Below are 20,479 nucleotides of genomic sequence, written 5' to 3' on the forward strand. Positions count from 1 at the left end.
ATCGGTTCTAGAGAAGGAAAACGAAGAATTTCGTTTTTGTTGTTGTTTATATATAATCATGATCGGACCATATGCACGGAGACTGGACTAGAACATGGCGTTCTCACCAGTCTGAATTAACTTCCTTAATTTGATCATCTGTCATTCATATTACAAGCTACTACTGCTTGAAAGGAAGATGAAAAGGGAAGTCTGCATAATATTAAAAAAAGTACACTGAAACCCGCATAAAGAAGGGAAAAAACACAGAAGAAATTAGCTTGGTAGCTCATGATGGCCTTGTAAGGTTTCATACCTTCATGAGCAACTTCATATATCGACTTTACACTTTGGAGACCCAAGCAAAGGCACCTGCCCTACAAAGCCCTTCTTCAAACCCACCCAGACATCACACTTCACATAAACTCCATATCTCAGTGTCTTTATAGCCCCAGCCTTCCACCTTAACCTCCCCAACAACACCATACTCAGCGCCACAACCCCATATGCCTCATCCATCACCAACCCGTTTAAAACTTCCACTGACACCGGCACCCCTGCCCCACCAAGCACCGGAGACAGGGCCACCGTGCTCTTTGTCGCGTGATAAAGTGGTGGCAATGCCAGTGAAGGAGTTAGAGCTTGGTTCCTGTATGATACATAGGCAGTGAGTTTATCATACATGATTGAGACCCTCCTGTTGGGGTTTCTAGTGACTAGAGTGAACTGCATGGAGGTGGAAATGAAAGGTGGGGATGTGGTGTTAAGGTCATATATAGCTACCCCAACTACAGTGAACTGGGGCTTGTGAGGCCTGTAAATTAACCAGACTATTAGAACTGCAAGACCAGCTAAGAGAAGGAAGACGGTGATTAATGTGCAGAGAGCACGGTATGTGTTTCTTGGTGATGATGCCATGTGTTCTCTAGGAAGATGATGACCAGGTGTGGGTTGATTTCTATTGGTTGGTGCTCTTCTGCCATGAGAAATATGATTATATTATTGGGTGTTTATATATATGCGAGCAGGGGGTGGGGGGGTTTGAAGATGCCGAGTGAACATAAGAGAAAACAAGCTGAGGAAGGAGAAAATCCATGGGACAAGTGTATCGAAAAAGGAAGAGGAAGGAGGGAGAGTTTATTGGGTAACTTTGAACTAAAGTTATCTTTAAAATATTATGTGTGCGTGGATTATTAGGTGCTCTTCTCTTTTCTTTTCTTTTTTATTTTCTCTTTTTAAATTTCTTTTTTATCATAACAAAAAGTAAAAATTAATAATAATGAAAGCTATAAAAAGCAAACCAATGGAGGGTAATGGTTCACAAGAAAATATTTCGATAATGAATACAATAGGATGCTGAGCTATTAGTTAGATAAAAAAAAATATTTAGGTAATATAGAATTATTTGTTATTATTATTAAATCTAGTCTTGGAAATCAATCTTAAAACTTTATAATTTTATTTTTTATTTAATTTAAATTTAAAATTAAACAATAAAAAAAATTGGTTCTAAGTGACACAATCAACTTGTTCAATCTAAAAATAACTCAATTGATCAATAAAAAAATTAATAATGAAATTAACATAAAAAATCTCTCAATAAAACTTTTTTTCTAACTCGAGTTTAAAATTAAACTATGTGGAAATTATTTCAATGCAATTCAATCGACCTGCTCGATCTAAAAGCAACCAAATTGACCAATAAAAAAAATATGAGAATGAAATTGAGAAAAAAAATGATAAAGTTGATATAAAAAACTTTTTTATTGGACTCCTTGTTTAACTTGTTTTTAAAATTAAAGCATGTTAAAATTATCTTGATATGACAAAGTTGACTTAACTGATCTAAAAGTAATTTGATTGACCTATCTAAAAACAATCTAACTGACCGATCTAAAAGCAATTTAACTACCTAGTAAAAAGATTTTGATGTTAAAAATAAAAAATAAATAATGAAACTAAAAGGAAAAAAAAAACTCTTAGCCCGAATCCTTGTATAGCTTAAGTTTAAAAATAAATATGTAAGAGATATTTTTATATAATTTAGTCAACTTATTTAATTCAAAAAATTGCTAAAAAATAAAAAATGAAATGAAATAAAGGGAAGAAAGTGGAAAAGGAAGGATAAATTAAAAAAAGAAGAGAGAAACTTTACTGTTATTATAAAAAAATTAAGCTACACTAGGTATTCCAACTCTTTTAGTTTAATAAGGTAACATGAATTACCTTCAACCATGTATATGCATATGTATAGTGCGCGCGCATGTGCCAGGTACTTTTGCAATAACGCATGATGATCAGCTCCCCTTCTAATGGTTGACATTTTAATCCAAACATGATGGGTTTTTGTCTGGTTTGAATGCATGAAATCCTTTTCATATAGTTCGCTTCGAGCCCGATATAAAAATCCAAAATTTATATTTACTGAAAAAGATTAGAGTATTATTAAATTCAAAACTTTATCTAAAATATATATATATATATATATATATATAGAGAGAGAGAGAGAGAGAGAATTTCATGCTCCCACATGATCAATAACTATATAGGAATAATATTTTTGAAATGAGCACGAGTAAGTTACTTTGGAAATCCAACGATTAATACTTATTACCATCTCCAATAATCATTACTAGCTTTTTTTTATGTTTTATTGTAAAATTATGTTGTGGATTGATCAAATAAATATTTTTTAAATTTATAATTAAAATAAAACATCTAACGTTCCATATATATATCCCATTTCTAATACTTATTTTGGTATTAAAAACATTATTCTCGGAATGATGTTATTAATAAGTCAATGCACAAACTCCTAACACGTGACATATAATTTAACAACATTGAATAAAAGGGTAGAAACTTCAACGGAATATATTAATAAAGGAGTAAAAATCATTAAAAAAAATTATATAAAGACAAGAATTAAAAGGAAAAAAAAAAGTATAAGAGTACAAAAGCAAAAAGGGACATTAACCAATAACAATTTACTGGGTATTTATTGTTTCATATTAGAAATGAATATCTAAAGTATTTATTTAATAAATAATAAAGAAAATATAAATATTTCAAATTTCATCAGTGAAATTTAATCCAAACCCGATCTAAAACATATGCATTAGTATTATATTTTTTTTTCTGCATGAATAAAGTTGGTGGCTGATTTCTGCCTTTTCTACGAGCCTCTTGTTTCCATAGCTAATGCCTCGTCAGATCCAACATTTAAAAGGTTCGAGTCCAAAGTATCTACCCCCTCTTATTCGCTTGCGAGTCCTTATTCGTATGCATTTTTGTATTTTTCTACCCCACTTTGTGTTTTTGGTATTAAAAGTATATTTTGATGTTTTTTATGGCTTTAATATTTTTTTATCTACCCCACTTTGTGTTTTTGGTATTAATTTGATGTTTTTTAAATGAAATATGTTGGTATAATTTATAAAAAAAATAAAAATATTTATCCAATATTAAAAAGAAATACTTTTTTTAAGTCCTTATAAATATAAGATTCTTTTATTTATTAAATTAAATGAAAGTCATGGTGGATGGATTTTTTTTTAGCGAGTTTTCTAATACTATTATATAGATATTTATAATATATTAGTGAGATTTATTTATTTTGAATTAAATTTTTTATTTTTTATAATTAATTTTGATATTTATAATTATTAGAATAAAATTAAATAGCAGCTATTTAATTTAATTTAAAATATAATAATTTTTTAACAATCATAATATTTAAAAAACACAATATTTTATTATAATATTTTCAAGTTTAATAAAATCAGTTATTACATAAAGAATATATATACACGAAAAATATTTTATTTCCTTGATTTTTTCTTTTTATTCTTTTAGATGTATAAAGAATTTAATTATATCTTGAAAATGTTATATCTGTATGGATAAATAAATATTTTAAAAATAATTTTTTCATATTTTTAACCAACTTATTTATTTTTTTCATCTTAAACAATTTCTTCAACAAAATATATTTTTAAAATATATATAAAAATAAAAGTTATCATACTCTCGCACCATAGTATTTTGTATTTTATGCTTCCCCTCCACATATCCTCAAAATATCCACGTACACATAAATGCAGTGGCAACCATCCATGATCATCGTTTAAGAAAACTAAATGACCATTTGCTTCCTTCCCGACCACAATTACAAAAAAAAAAAAAAAAAAAAAAAAAAAAAAAAAACTAACTGAAAAGGCTCAGCCTTTTCCTGTAATGTATATAAAAAAATTATTATGGATTCAAGCGTGTAATAATTATTTTGCTCTTCATTGCTCTAGTAACTGCCTTGATATTAAGGTAAATTCATCTTTTTCAAGGAATACAAATATTATTTTTAAATTAATAAGGGATGATTTTATTATTCAACTTTGAAAATACATAGTGAAAATGTTATTTTACCTTTGAAATCTAGAAAAAAAAATGGTTTTTTGTTAAGGATTTTTTTTATTTTTTATTTTTTGTTAGCACACTAAAATAACGTTTGTATTTTGGCTGCTTAGAAAAATAATCTTGCATAAAAAATTTATTTGTCTTTACATTTTTTTTACAGTAAAATTATATGTTTAACATTTAACTTTTCAGGTTTTAAAAACGACTTCGAATGGCATTTGTTTTTGTGCTATGATTGTTTTGTAATAATAATACGCCATTGAATTTTTTTTTTTGTTATTTTTTTATTAAAATATTAATAAATTAAAAAAATATGATGACATGTGTACATATATATCAACACGTCAGAGTCCTCCATGTTATTTCAAAAGTGTGTGTAGACAATTATAGTGGCAAAAAAACCCGATTACTGTCTCAGCTGATGCACAAAGTTTTGGCCCAATTTTTGGATGGTGTGTTTGACAAGAGGAGGCGACAATGAGTTTTTGTCTCTTGCCCTTTGTTTTTTTACCATAGGCTTTGGTTTTCATGTCTTTAAAAGTTTATTTGTTTCATATTAGGTTTGATTTTTATTTTTTTTATTTTTATTTTTTTTTATTTTTATATTTTTTAAAATTAATTTATTTCAATTTTATTCCTAGTTAATTTATTTCAATTTTATCTCTCTACATTTAATTTAATTTATTTTTTTTATCTAATTTAGTTCTTATTCTTTTTATCATTTACATTTATTTTATTTTTTAAATTTTGTCCTTTATAATTTTCATTCATTTTTTTTAAATTTTGGTCCTCATTTTTTTCATTACTCTTTTTCTATCATTTTCTTCATTTATTTTGTTTTCAATTTAATCCTTAATTAGTTTCTCAATTATTTTTTATGCAAGATTTAATCCTCATTATTTTTATTATTAATATTATTTATAATTGAGGATTTTACTTTATAATTGTTTTGTGTTTGCTTTTTATAGAGTAGTCTCAGTCTCCTAACTCACCAGTTTCAATGATTTACCTTATTGGAGTTTGGTAATTTTTTTAAAAAATCCTTATTGAATTTTTTATTGCTTTTTATAGAGTAGTCTCAGTCTCCTTACTCAATCACCAGTTTCAATAATTTACCTTATTGGAGTTTGGTATTTTTTTAAAAAAATCTTTATTGAATTTTTTTTTTATTTTTTTCACATAACATTGACCTATTGAACCATCAACTTTGTGATTTGTTGAGCTTTTCTTTTTGTGGAGTTATCCTCATCTTATATCTAGGATCTCAAGTTAGTCGAGTTAATATGAGTTGACTTTTTAAAAAAAAATTAATTTTTTATTCGGTTTTATCATTTGCCATTAAATTATAAATCCTTAAACATTGTTATTTTTTCCACCTTCTTTTATGTGAGGTTGTTTCGAATTTGAGGTGGTTAAGCATCACAGCATCCCCTCCAGGAATAAGCAACGCATCTAGCTTGATGGTGGCAAAGTGGTGTATGTAGCCTTTTGTTTTTTTTATTTTTTTCTCTTTTCTAATTGTTTTTCGTGATGGCTTTAAAAATAAAAACCAAATCAACCTCAAAGGTTTGTTATAGTTAAGATTTCATCCTTATTCTCTTCATTATAATTTTTTTAATTTAAAATAATTTATAGAAGGGGTTTTTTCAATTTCATCATTGTTTTTCAATTGCAAATTTTTTTATTAAAAATAATTTATTAAATTAAGATTTTTTTTTAATTTCACCCCAAGTATATATTTTAACCTATCATATTTGGTTCCTACTTTTTTTATTGCTATTTTTTAAATGGTTTTTGCAATTGTTTTTTTTGGCAATTTCACCATTTTTTAGTTTTTTTTCTGTCAAATCTAATTTTTATTATTATTATATTTTTTTACCTTGCAATAATTTTTTAGATTATTTTTTTTTATTTCATCCTCCAATATTTAATTGAATGGTTGTTTAACATCTTAATTAAGTTCGAGTCTAAAATTTAATGATTTATTGGTTTAAGAGATTAACTTTGATTTATGAAATTGACACACAAGTTTCTATGGTTTTTTTGCTTTTGTAAATCTTTTTTTTTTCATTCTTTATCATTTTTTATTTTATTTTCTATGAGATTTTTAGTCAACTTTAAAATAACACAGGTCACCTTACTTCTAATTTCTTTTGTTTTTATTAAATTTAGTTTTTCTAATGAAATTTTGTTTTAAAATTGAATTGAATTAATTAATTTTATCCTTTAATATTTAATCTTTAACATTTTAAGGATCGAAAATTGAACTAAGATTTACAAAATTTATATCTTCTTGATATTTTTTCTAGGATAAAAAAATATAGTGATTGGCTTAATTTTAGTTTTTTATTAAATTAAATTTATTAATTGCATCCCTAACATTTAATTTTAATTTGAGGAATTTTATTTTTTTAATTATTTTATTTTTAAAAATCTCAAATCATAAATATGGTAGTTCATCATGTTTGACTCAACTTTTTTTTTCATTATTTTTTAATATTTTTAGACCTCAAATCAATAATCATAATTTTAGAATTTTTTCTTTAAAAAAATTACAATCTTGATTTTTTTTTCTATGATAAAAAAATAAATAAATAAACCCACAGGATAACTCGAGCAACCTATCTACTGTCAAACCCTTATAAGACCTTTTCCAGGACTATTTATTTATTTATTTTTGAGGTTTTCCGGTCCATGAAGTAATGCTTTCATAAAAGGCTTGCCTAATAAATAATCAATCGTAGCGTCCAGAAGTTTTGTTGTATATTAAGATAATCAAAAGTACGAATGCCTCCATGAGATGAAGCGAACCAAATTAAACATAAAGAAAACTAATAATATCCACTTTCTCTTAATTAATTGATCAACAGAATCTCAGGCAGGCACAAAGTGGAAGCTGCCCAGCAATCATATAAAGCAATACTTGTAAAGCTAACAGAAGAAACAAGCCCACTTTAAAACTATCAACCCCATTTATCTACTTTTATAGCTTCCTAAAAACTACAAGTCAGTCATCTACTGCGCGAGCAAAGAAATTAACCAGAGTAGAAGAGGATTCAGACTTCACCCCATAATTACAAGCCTCCCTTTTCTAGTACACCCAAAGGTAAAGGAGGTTGCAAACACGTTCATATCTCACCATAGACATGCCATCATTTCCAAAACGTCGAGGCGCTCGAGCGACAAACAACAAACAGGAGTGCGATGATAAACTTCACGGTCACCCATTGGCAACTGGGCAATCATTTTGCATTTGACGAACAAACTGACCTTTCACCCGAGGACGTTGCTCTGCCAGTCTTTTCCGACTTTGGTATCGAACCTGCATGTCAAAGGAAGTCTATGTTTAAGAATTGCAGATCATTTCACACGTCTCGGTATGTGATTTTGCTATCCTCACCACAGGCAATATCATATCATTCCTAGCAGCTGAATTCTAACTTTTCATGTCTATGTCCATGAGATCAGCACTACAGTTCTGTAGAAACTGAAATTTCCGAGCTAGTTTAGATTACTCATTGCAACATATGAAAATCAGCAACAGGAAGAGTTGACAAAAGGATGACAGCTTAAAGAATATTTGTGATAAGATACGACAGCTATATGACATGGGTTCACAAGCAGCTACAGATGGAGTCATCTCAATGCACATCAGCACAATATCTGCATAGAGCAATAAGTAGTACGTACCCTTTTCTCATAGCATCGATCTTTCCGCTTCAAGCGGAACTTTGTTAGAGCAGCTTCTCTTTGGCTGGAGCGATAGGAATCGCTCCCTCCAAAACCATCATGGTTGAAGTTACCCCCATTATTCAAGTTCTCTTGAGCCATGGACTTCTCAGCTGTCCCAACTGAAGAGGCATTTACATCGTTTCTACTGCCAAAGCTTTCATAAGCACTGCTATTATTATTATTGGCAACACGTTTACATAAACTACTACTATTACTCTGACCAGCAGCAGGTGAATCATGTCTCATTTCATCCACAGGTTCCCTATTGTTCTGCTGAAGATCATTTTGGTCAACATAGCAGTATGTAGTTTCAGCAGAACACTTCTGGTTTTGCTTGGAATCAAGAACTTCAGGATTTGAACGAACTGAGGCAGTTGTAGGAAATGGAGACTGTGGCCGCCCCGCAAGATTGGGATTCCACGCTGCATTTGATTGTGTATAACATAAAGGGGAGAAAACATGACCACATCCGGTAGATATATTGTCAAGCCTTGTACCTAAGACAGGAATCAATCCAAGTTGAGGGCTTGGATGTGCTAATTCCACCTTCACAGATTGGCCAATGACCGGAGTGGTCATAATTTCTTGATTGCCACTCAAAGAGACATCATGTATCTGAGAAACAGTACCAACATTTTGAGCAAGTTGATTGGATGACAGATCAGGAGACTTACTGGCTTCTTCCTTGGAATCTGAGCCATTACTGGCAGATGTTGGAAAAGGGGATTGCAGTGACTTACTATTGTACCTGCAGAGAGAACCTATGCGTTAATCAGAGAAGCATTTCCACATGTGACCACCTAGAGTTAAAAGAAATAACTTTCATTAAAATTCTGCAATCAGGATGCAGAAAACACATCATAAAAAGAAAAGACTGTAAAAACACAGCTCCTGTTCTTTGACAAATCAGTTAAAGCAGTGGATAAAATTATGTAATTATGATCCTTTCATTCAACGAATGGGGAACACCCTATCTAATATCAATACTGAATCTCACAGCCACCTATGCCATTAAATCCACCGTCTCCGAACTCCTGCTTCTTCCTTCATCTAAGCCTAATATTTTATTATAATAGAGAAAATTATACTGAATAAGCACAAGAAAGATGAACCTTACATGATAGCTAAATAATTATTTTGAAAATAAATATAAAAACAAGAGAAAGAAAAGCGAAACTGAAACTGAAACAAAAAAGAAGAAAACTTGAAGGGAGATAGACTCACTTCAAAGATGTTCAAAGATGTTAAAATAAAGCTTGAGATGGAAAACAGTAGGATGGCCCAGGTTTTATCTAATATTCAGTATTGGGTACACAAAAACTTACAATGAGAAGGCTGAGGAATTGGAATGGTTCAATGCATGTCTTTCATCTAGCCCTTGGTTCTTTGAGCTACTGGGATACAATCTTCTGAGAGAGAGTTCAAGTAGTGGAGGGAATTCAAACTTGTTTGTCGCATCATGTAAACTAGAGTATGCATTTGTGTGCTTTGGGCGATTATTAAAGGAACCAATCAAGTCAATGGCTCCACTTTCACCAAGTACATCATCGTGGCCAAAGGAGCTATTAGCATGTTCCCTATCATTTTCTGGTCTCGAGTTCTCATCATGAATCGCTGACTTAGCACAAGCATGCTCCTCTACCTGTCTCGGAGCAGTTGGATTATAAGCTCCATGGCACGGTTCCCTGTCATGTCTCGTCCTGCTTGACCATTCTGCTACAAGTACCGTGTTAGAAGTCCCTTTGTTAGGTATTACTGAACAAAGAAAGCAAAGTTTTCAAGCAGTTGTAGTAAATGATAAGTAAAAATTTGGAATGGAAACGTGAGACATACCTCCGGTCTTGCTCTCAGGATTTACTGGGCTTTTATTTAATATGGTATAATCTTCATGCTTCTCATTATCTGCATCGCTCAAATTTGAAGCACTCCTGTACTTCAGATGTGAAAGTCCCTGTATATTTTGCATGTGAGCACTCTCAGCTTCCAAGCAAGGGGTCGTACAAGAGCTCTGCACGGGAAGTGGCAAACATGCAGTCTCTATGTGATACTTTATAAAGCCAACCTAATCTGGAAAGAGAAATTTTCCTCGCACTACAAGTGTCCTCCATGAATTTCATCATGGATCCTGGATATATCTATAGTACTGCTTTATAGAGACTGTGCAATTTGATGAGCCAAAAGGAGTTGGGGAAGCAAAGAGGAAAATCAATTGATTCTCGGCAGGTTACATGAAAATACCGAATGAACTATTTCTTCCCCTGTCTGCATCGCATTCAGAAGCAGACATTTGGGAAAAGGGAGCATCGGTCAGTTCAGTTCGATTTGGACATAAGGTTCAACTGAACGAATTTTATTTTAAAATTTGAGTCGAACTGGAAAACCAGTTCAAACTAAACAGTTCAGTTAAGTTCTCGCAAATAAGTCCCATGGATCTTTTAATTGGGCTTTTTTAGAGGATTTGGTGCAATGGGCTTGGGCTTTTTTTAGTTTTTTATTGAAAAAAATCGAATTGGTTTGGATTTTTTTATTTCAGAACCAAAACTAAACCTAAACGATTTTTTTAAATTTTCTAAATAGTTTTTTGAGTTTGATATCTTGGGTCGGCCTTTCCAGTTAATTTTATGTTGGTTTATTTGGTTAATTCGGTCATTTTGCTTACCCTTATTTGGGAAATTGGCAGACATTACATTACAAGAATGGATTCAAAGACACAGACTACATATTTCTACAAGACTGACAATTAAGTGACCTAATACTCACTTGGGCATCACTCCCTTTCTCGCTGCAATCCTTATTTTTCTGCAAAGATGTCCCAAAATCACTCGAAGCTGCGTTGTTTTCAGATGCGGCCTCAACTTGATGCGAGTTTCCAGGGATTTTTCCAGCAATTAGCTGATCAATAATTTTAAAAAAAATCCATTAGGAGCATGCTTTTGAACCAGAAGAATAGAACAAAAAAAGAGAACGAAAAAATGAACTTGAAAGTTAAACATACAGTTTGCCTTCTCCAAACATGCTGCCACAAGTTCCTCAATTCATTCTTCCGAACAGGCTTAACGAGAAAGTCAGCTGCTCCTTTTAACATGCACTTCAGAACCACACTAATTGAATCGTGTGAAGACATCACTGTATGTTTATGATGCAAAAAATTCCTAACATTGTTTAGCACCACGACAAGCAAAATATCAAGATAGTAAAGTTAACATAAGCATGCTTTTACGTACTTATGACAGGAATGTTTTTGCAAACATCATGCTCCATGACCAAAGCAAGTAACGCATATCCTGATATTAATGGCAACTCCACTTCAGTTAATATGAGATCTATGCTATGGGGTCTCTCCTTCAAAGTCTCCCACGCCATTAACCCATCAGGAACAGCAGAAACTGCCCAGAGAGACAAGAATACATCTTCAGTCGAAGACCATGATACCGAAAATTGAAAATGTCATGATCTTTTTTATTATTTTTACAAATTGCAAACTCAAATTGTAATCGAAAATTAAATATAATGTTCAATTACATCATATAACAGATAAAGAAGGGGAAAGGAATCAACAGATTACAGATCAAGGGTCAGAAGTAAATTCATCCACGCTACATGGATAAATATTTTTCCATCAAGAGCAGCAAAAACAGTAATGCCACCTTATTCAACCAAGCATGATAAATAGATTTAACACAAATTCAGTTCCCTCAAAAACAAATCAGAAGTGAAATATCGAATTTTTTAAAAAAAAAAAAGGAAAGAGGAATCTTTATCAAAATCAGCAAAAACAAGTCAAGATGATAGTGCAGCCACGAGAGACTGACATGTTTATATCACCAAAAAAATTCAAATTGTTACTTAACAAAGATAAGTTGATCGAGAAGAAAAAAGAAATGAGAATTGAATTTAAATTAAATTAGACAGGAAAAAGCAATTACAGACAAATAAAATTGATGGTAAAGTCAACGAAGAGTGAAAAGCAAGAAATTAAAACCTCTGTAACCGCATTTTCGGAGAAGGGCAACAATAATCTGACGAGTAGAATCATCCGCTTCGACCAAAAGAACTCTGAGCACCATCTTTGGTAGAAACTTTTCCCATCGAACCACCTCCGACGATCCAATATCCTTCTTCTCTGTCTCTAACTCCACCACCATCCCCCCCGCCTCTTCACTACTGCTACTCACCACCACCTTACCCATTCTCAAACACGATGATACTTACACAAAACAAAACGAAAATTTTGAAAATTAACACAACAAACAAACCCTAATTTTCTGCAGAGAAGAAAAATCAAAATGAAAACTGTAGTAGTATCAGAAAGAAAGAACGAGAAGAGCGAGCGGGTTAATGTTAGAGCAAAATTAACCTCGTCCTTAGCAAGACAGTAATCAAAAAGAAATAACTGAAATTAATTTTAGTGAAGAGAAGAGTAAGCAAAAACTGCCTCCTTATTCCAACTTGCACTCACAACCGCAAAAACCGCAGAAAATATCTTCTCGTCTGAAGGATTTTTTATTTATTTTTTAAGCTGAGAGATTTTCGGTTTTTTTTATTTGATTAAGGAGATCTGAGGGTCGATCAAAAGGTGGCTCGCCATTGGCAACTGGTTGGTTTAGATGACGTGTCAAACTATGGGCCACTGTTTTTTTTTCTTGCTAGGAACTGGCGCTTCTATCACCATGCTGTGGTTTTAATTGTCTTCTCTGGTGGGGGCATATCTGGACACGTGTTGCGTAGTTTTGGGATTGTTGGGAGAGATATTTTTTAGAGGGGTTGCCACGGTGGCCTTGGAGAGCATGGTTTGAGATCTTATGGTGAAGCGTTTGACACGTGGAACGTTCCAGTGAACCTTTTCTTCGTGTATTAAAATTAAGTTAGCGATGACTTTTAATTTAATTTTAAGTTTTTCTTTAGCAATATTATTCTTCTGGTCTAGAACGTAGTGCACTGCGTGTCTTATCTGTTCACACTTTCTTTAAATTATGTATTATGTTTGGTATTATAATTGTTTTTATAATTATAATTTAAAAAATAATATTTTTTATAAAATATTTTTAATTGAGATTAGTTTAGTTTTTGGTTGAGGTTAGTTTGCTATTTATATATATTTAGTTAAAATTATTATTAAAATTGAGATTGAATAAAAAATAATTTAATATATTTGATTAAACATGCTTTATAACTTAAGCTTATAAAATAACTAAAATTGATATATATTAATATTAATAGTTTTTAATTTAAATATTATAGATTTAATTATCACTATTACATCATTAAATAAATAATATTTTATATTAAATATTTTTAATTATTTCATTAATTTATCTACAATCTCTTTACGAAATTCTTCCGATAAAGACTATAGTTTTTATAATTTTTTAAGTATGTAAAAAAATCAGGTAAAATACTATCAAAAATAAAATTAAAATTATAATCAAATTTTATAAATGTTACATCATCATGTGAACTCCTTTCAATTTATATAATATTAGTAAATAATATTAAATATTAATTTTTGAGTAAAACATAATTAAAAAATAAATTTGTTCTTGTCGGATATGATTAATGAATAATAAAATCACTGTTCACATAAATAATAATCTATTAATTAATTTACTTAACACTGTTCATATAAACAATACCGAATCCACTCAAAGGTGTTAAGATGATGATGATTACCAAATAAATATTAAAAACCCCTACTTGAGCTAAAGGAACGAAGCAAACAACAGCTTAAGTTGGGTTTTTGAGTTTTGTTTTTTTTGGGGTAACAGGGGGCAAAAGTGAAAACAATAAACATGGATCGTGAAATGTCACGGGTTTGTATTTTTTTATATAAAAAAATAATATTAATGTATCATAAATATATTTTTAATTTTTTTAAAAAAATAATAATAATTAATGTTATACTTCTAACTAGGTTTAATAAATTAGTTTTATTTTAATTAGATGATAAAAATGAACAATGATAATTAACATGAATTTTTTTAAAAAAAAACCATGATGATCTAGAAAAAAAACCTTTAAAAGTATAAAATTAAATAAAAAATAAAAAAATCAAATTGAGTCAACTGGAAGTAGCTTGATAGACAAGTAATTTGGATAATAAAGGACGAGTTAATTCAGGATAACCCATAAAACTCATGATTCAAGTTATAAGATTAGAATAACTCATATAAAAAAAATTGAGAAAAATCACAAAGTTGATTTTCTTTAAAAAAATTACATCAAAACATGATGTCAGGAAAAAAAAAGCCTAAAAAAGATGTTGATCCACATTAATTTTCTAGACTTGTGACTCGAATTATTAGACAAAAAGTAGCATATAAAAAAAAAATTGTGAAGTCCAATCCCCCGTAAATCAAACTTTGGAGGATGAAATAAAAAAATAAATTACATAAAAAAATCTAAATAAAAAATAGTAATTAAAATAACTAGATGGAAATCAAAATAAAAAATAAATTAAAGGGTAAGTATAAATTTTTGATTGAAAGGTTAAAATGAAAACAAAAATAACTTTAACAAAATGACAAAAAAAAAGCAAAAATAATCACAAATTTAAATTGAATGATGAAATTGATAACCATTAAGACTTTATGAAAGGACTAAAGAGAAAAATTAAAAATCAAAAAAATAAGAACTATATTAAAAAAATAATATATAATAAATTAAAATTGAATAAATAAATTAAAAATAAACAAAATTTTTATAAAAAGATTAGAAACAAAAATTAAAAATTAAAAAAATAATAATCAAAATTAAAATATCAATAATAAAGAGAAACAACCTATAATTTTGTGAGGGCAAAGAGGGAAAAAAAGCAAACAAAGAGGTCGATCGGCAATAAATCACCATGTTGTTGCTGACATATGTCATACAAGGAAAATGAAGACCCAATGACACTTACAACGACACAATAAACTTGTATTTTATGTCATTTAGAGGTGTCATGTCGCCGTTCAAAGTGCATGGTGTCTTCTATGTGCTAGCAATTATTTCAATTTAATTAATATTTAATTATTGTTAAAATATTAAAATATCATTGATGAAATTTATAATCACATAAACAACTTAAACGAAAATAATTAAACCCCTTGATGCATGATTTAGGTTTTTTTTATTGCTAAAGTGAACCTATCATTTTACTATATTTTTTTTAAAAAAAAAAAACAAAAATATCTTTATTAACCAATTTTAAAAAATTAACTTAGAAGATAATTAAGTCATTTTACAGTACTAATAAAAATTAAAAAAAACACTTACATTCTTAATCGATTTAATAACTAATAGGTCATATGAAAAGATCAAAATACTTTTTAGACCTTAATTTTTTTTTTGAAAGGATAAAAATATAATTAGACTGCATTGCATATGTACAATAAAAATGCATTCATTTATTATTATTATTACTGTTATATCTTTCCCTTATGGTTGCTATGTGTGAGACTATTTGTTAGGTTCCGCTGATTTACCATCACCCACTGTTTTCAAAATAGTTTTATTTTTTTTGTTTATTTGAAATGCATCTAAATTCTTTTGTATTTTTCCTTTTTCAAAATTAGATTGCAGGGTATTTTAATATATATAATTTGCAGATTTGAAACAATTTTTTTGGTAAGAAAATAGTTTTCTTTCTTTCTATATTTTAGCATGATTAGAAGTTAGCTCTTTTTGAACAATAGCATTTTATTTATTTGATTTATAAAATAAATAATGTTATATAACTTTTCAGAAAGACTAAATTCTAGTTGTAGGGACATGAACTCGAATAGGTATTTGACTTGTCATTTATAGGTGGAATAATTTTATTTTTAAATAAGAAAAAAATGAGAATATATAGGCCTTTTCAACATGTTTTTTTGCCATAAAAAATTCCTAATAAAAAATAAAAAATCCTATACATACATCTAATTAAATAAATAAAAAATTACTCATCCAATAAATATATAAAAAAATTATTAATAATAAGTAAAGATTAAACTAGAATAATCAAAAGATAAATATAGATCTATATATTTGATCTCGTAACGTGGGTCACAACACGTGTTATGCATGTCATAGGATTCAATAAATTTTTTATTTTATATATTATTTTTCATTTAATTATACAATAACAAAGTGTATAAAAATTGTTTTTGTATAAAAATTTCTTAAAATAAAAAAATAAACAAACACATGAGACTGAAATAAAAAAAAGTAGATCATTGATAACAAATAGATAATTTTTTTTTAGTTTTAAGTTAAATAAAAAAATAGATCATCAATAATATGGTGAAACTGTGTTTTTTTTTTTAAATAAGGGACAAAAAATACATTAAATAAAAAAATACCCTAAATATTATGGCATAACCTGTCAAACATGTGATCTAGGTTATGAACTCAACAGAGATTAATAAATATTTTTTAAAATTTATATTTAACCTAAATATAAAATAAAAGTAAATGAAAAAATAACAAAAAAGGAAAAAAAAAGAGAGAGAGCTGAGTTGAATATTTTTTTCTAAAATTTATATTTCACCTATATATAAAATAAAATAAAAATAGAACTTTACTTGTATAGGCCTTTGAAAAGAAAAATCTAGATGTGTGTGAGTTGTCAAGCCTAAACTAGCATGTCTAGTCTTTTTTTTTCCTTTTAAAAGAGTAAATAATGTGTTGTTTCTAGTCCAGATTTCAACTACATAGAATAACTTTTTTTTGCTTTAAAAACTCAATTTCTAATTAATTTCAACTTAAAAATACCTTACCAACATTTTAGATGTCTTTTACACCTTGATAAACTTATCCTTTATCAACAAATTTGAATCAATTTTTTTTTAATTTAATTTCACAAGTATGTATCCATATTGAAAAAATTTGAGGGCTATAATAAAAATAAATAAATAGCAAGTTCAAGTGAAATGTGGGAGAAAAATATCATGTCTTCTACCATGTTTCTTTTTTTTTTTCATTTTGAAGTATAGTTCCATTGATAGAATTAACAATCACTTGAAATAAAACTTGTACCATGTGCACCAGTCACAAATTTTTGGCAGAATAAGTTTTCACGGTTGCTGGCAGCGTGCAACTTAGGCTATCACGTTATTATTATTATTATTATAAGAGGGCTGCAAATGAGCGGCACGCAACCTGGTAGAAGCATGTGATGCAGTTAAGGTGCGGGGCCCGCTGGCCGTGCCAGTGACGAGGTGATTTCTAATTTACGTCTCGTCATGAAAAGCACGACCAAACCCAACGAATGAGCGCAGGCGAGCCCAGACATCTCTTAGACCATCTTTATCGAAGGAGGAAAAGGCACACGAGAAAGAAATTGATGGCATATTAGCAAAGCGGCCACCGCCACCGTCACCGTCACCGTCACCGGTTTAGCTAGGCATCTCCATCTATTTTGGGTCTTTGAATGTTTGTATTAGAACGAGAATCCAATCTCAGAACTCGTGGGAAACTCAATATTGAATTCCTCTTGGAAGAGATGAACTGGGTGAAAAAAACAAAATATAAGCACAAATACTATCTTCTAGGATACAGTGACGGAGCCACAATAAGAATTAAGGGGCAAATTGCCCTGTTAATCTTTTTTTTTTAATATATTTTATATTAAAATTTTAATATAATAATATAATAATTTTCTTTTTGAATTATTGTTTCTACATCCTTTTCTTCTATAATTTAAATTATTAATTGATTAAGTAAGTAATCTTTTATGCTTTATACTTAATATTTTAAGTGAGTTTCATTCATTTTTTTATTTTTATTTTTATTTAATTTTAGTTTTGTTTCTTAATAATATGATAATTTATGGTTTTGTGAAATTAATATGATTATATATAATATTATATGTATATGAATATGAATTGAAATGAGTTTTGATGAAATAATATGTATTTTGTTATGAATTTTATATAAAAAATAATGGTAATTAACATACTAGTGATTATAAATAAAGTACTAAACAACTAAAAAAATTAGAGATACAATAAAAATATATATTTATATTTATATTTAACCTACTTGTGTAAAACAAGAAATTAACAAAGAATTTTTGTTAATAATTTCACTAGTCCCTATAAGATTTAGAAATAGATAAATAAAAGATTCATTGTATATATTAAAAAATAATATCTTTAATGAAATTAATCTGGTTTATCATTTTTTTTTTAATTTTATCTAGACTTATAATTCTAGTCATGTATTTAACAATTTAACTTAAATGAACTATGTCGATCAGAAATTGTTGAAAAAATATTAAATAAATCAAAACAAAACACAAAACGTGCGAGGTGCACAAATACTATCCTCTTGGATATTTCTCTGTATAAGTTTATTCCCCAGGACTCAACAGGTTCTTTTTTAAAAGGAGGGATGCAGAAACAACAAGAAAAAGGACAACAAGGCTAAGTTTAAAGTCAGGTGATTTTCATAAAAGTGTAGTGTACATATAGGATTGTTAGCCTACAGCAACTAGCAAGAAAATAAATAGGAGAATTAAAGTCTGAAACATCTAGTTAGAAAATAAATGGTAGAATTAATTGTTGGTACTGCATTTTTTTTTAAATAGTTGTTAGGGATGTTAAAGAGATTTTATAAAATATATAGTTATTAGAAAATTAATTTTAAGAGTTTAAAAAACTTTGGTGGTAATTTAAGGCCAAAAAAATAAATTATTACCGAAGATAAAAAGTTCAAAAAATATAAGTGTTATCTTACGCATAGGAAGTAACAAAAGATTTTTCTCTTGCACAATCTAACTTTATTATATGCACGAGCTTATCACTTTATTTTTGTTGGTTAATAATCCATATCAAAGTTTATTATATAAACATTAAAAAGAGGTTTTATTTTTTTAAAGTAGGATTAAAAGGCCATTAGCATATACTATGTTTATAGAAAAAAAGGTTGTGTTTTTTTAATATATGATAAGAAATTTTTTTAGTTTAAATACTTTAATTTAAAAGGAGAAGATAATATCTTTGTAATATAAAATAATTTTTTTTGAAATAATCTTTTAAACTTCATTATTTACGACTAAGATATCATTGTTTTGATTTATTTTTTTTTAAAAAAATTACTTTATATGCATCAAATTTTAAGCTCATAATAAAAAAAAAATTTCTTGCAAAATAAAAAAGATATGAAATTTTTAGAGATGGTTGCTTTAACCCCAAGTGAGAGAAAGGAAGGAGCAAGGGTGAGTGAAAAAACTGAAAAACTGATTAAACCAAGAAAATTAAAAATAAATAACTAAAAAAATCAAACCGTGAAAAGAACTGATTAGAATTTTGAAAAAAATAACCAGTTCGGTTCAGTTTCAATTTTAAAAGTCTAAAATCAAAAAAAACCAAACAAAACCCAACCAAAAAAAAAAAAACTGAGCCAAAACCAGAAAAACAAACCAAATTGGTTTGAACTATTTTTTGTTCTAAAAAACTGAATTGAATTGAAACCGATTAGTTTGAATTGATTTTGTTTTTTCTTTTAATTTTGGTTTGATTTTTTTAATAAAAACCAAATTGAATGAAAAATGATCACATCTGATGAGTGCGGGCGGGTGAGTGTGATTTTAGTTATGATTTTTTAGGAATTTCTTATTACAAGAATGAAAAGATAAGATATTTTTTTAATGTTGCTGGCATGAGTTTTTAATAACGTGGCATGTTAATAAATGACCAAACTATAACTAATATGATAGACTAATTATAACTTGAATATTATAAAGTTTCTTGAATTGAACCAAATAGTTTTGAGGATTGGAAATCCTAATTCCTTAATTTGAGTATTCTCTTCTTTTCTAAATTTTCTTCTTTCCACCATGTTCTCCTCCTAAAACTCCATCTTCTTCATAATCAAAGGAAAAATAAAATAAAATGGAGAGGTCGAGTGTTCTTTCTGTGCTGCTGACGATTTTCTTTCTCCTTTAAATAATAGAACTTGCAGATACCCAGTTCAGGTATACATTCACATTTGCTTCTGGTGGATTACTCCTTTTGGATTTGATGTGCAACAGAGACATACCATTTGTATTATTTTCAGGATGGCGATTCTGCATTCTTCTCGAGTTTTAAGACTGTTGCATTGCTGGCTGGTGATTTCCTCAGGAGGATTACTCTACACATAATGTATGAGTGATTACAGTGATGCTCCTCCTCAAAGAAGTTTTTCCCAAACCCTGCGAGCAATATATTAAAACGAATGATGTCGTGTCCCTCGAGAAATAAGTAAATAAATAAATAGATCCTGAGGCTGGGGATCACGAGGCCATAGAATTCTCGTGATGGTTCGCTAGGGTTTATGGTTTTTTAACTAGTGACAGAACTGGATACTGATGAGTGAATTGTAAGGGCAAGCACGAAGGTGTAATCAAATC

General features: G+C 29.0%; 2 protein-coding genes across 5 annotated transcripts; both read right to left on the reverse strand.

Moving 5' to 3' along the window:
• Positions 1-83: 83 nt before the first annotated feature.
• Positions 84-1,103, reverse strand: LOC105126247 (Late embryogenesis abundant (LEA) hydroxyproline-rich glycoprotein family). Its single transcript, XM_011027066.1, has one exon. The coding sequence runs from the start codon at positions 895-897 to the stop codon at positions 310-312; it is 588 nt and encodes a 195-aa protein (XP_011025368.1). The 5' UTR covers positions 898-1,103; the 3' UTR covers positions 84-309.
• A 6,111-nt stretch (positions 1,104-7,214) lies between these two features.
• LOC105126246 (two-component response regulator-like APRR9) lies at positions 7,215-12,477 on the reverse strand. Of its 4 annotated transcripts, none has more exons than XM_011027065.1 (8): positions 12,107-12,477; positions 11,349-11,510; positions 11,120-11,250; positions 10,885-11,016; positions 9,958-10,075; positions 9,450-9,879; positions 8,083-8,872; positions 7,215-7,714 (listed from the first exon to the last, which is right to left on the reverse strand). In XM_011027065.1, the coding sequence occupies exons 1-8, from the start codon at positions 12,312-12,314 to the stop codon at positions 7,613-7,615; spliced, it is 2,073 nt and encodes a 690-aa protein (XP_011025367.1). In that variant the 5' UTR covers positions 12,315-12,477; the 3' UTR covers positions 7,215-7,612. The 4 variants fall into 4 exon arrangements, with proteins under 4 accessions (XP_011025367.1, XP_011025366.1, XP_011025365.1 ...); XM_011027064.1 differs by having other exon boundaries at positions 9,450-9,837; positions 9,958-10,132; XM_011027063.1 differs by having other exon boundaries at positions 9,450-9,849; positions 9,958-10,132.
• Between the last annotated feature and the right edge of the window lie 8,002 nt (positions 12,478-20,479).

The sequence above is a fragment of the Populus euphratica genome, unplaced genomic scaffold (assembly GCF_000495115.2).
Source record: "Populus euphratica unplaced genomic scaffold, PopEup_1.0 scaffold75.1, whole genome shotgun sequence".
NCBI lineage: Eukaryota > Viridiplantae > Streptophyta > Magnoliopsida > Malpighiales > Salicaceae > Populus > Populus euphratica.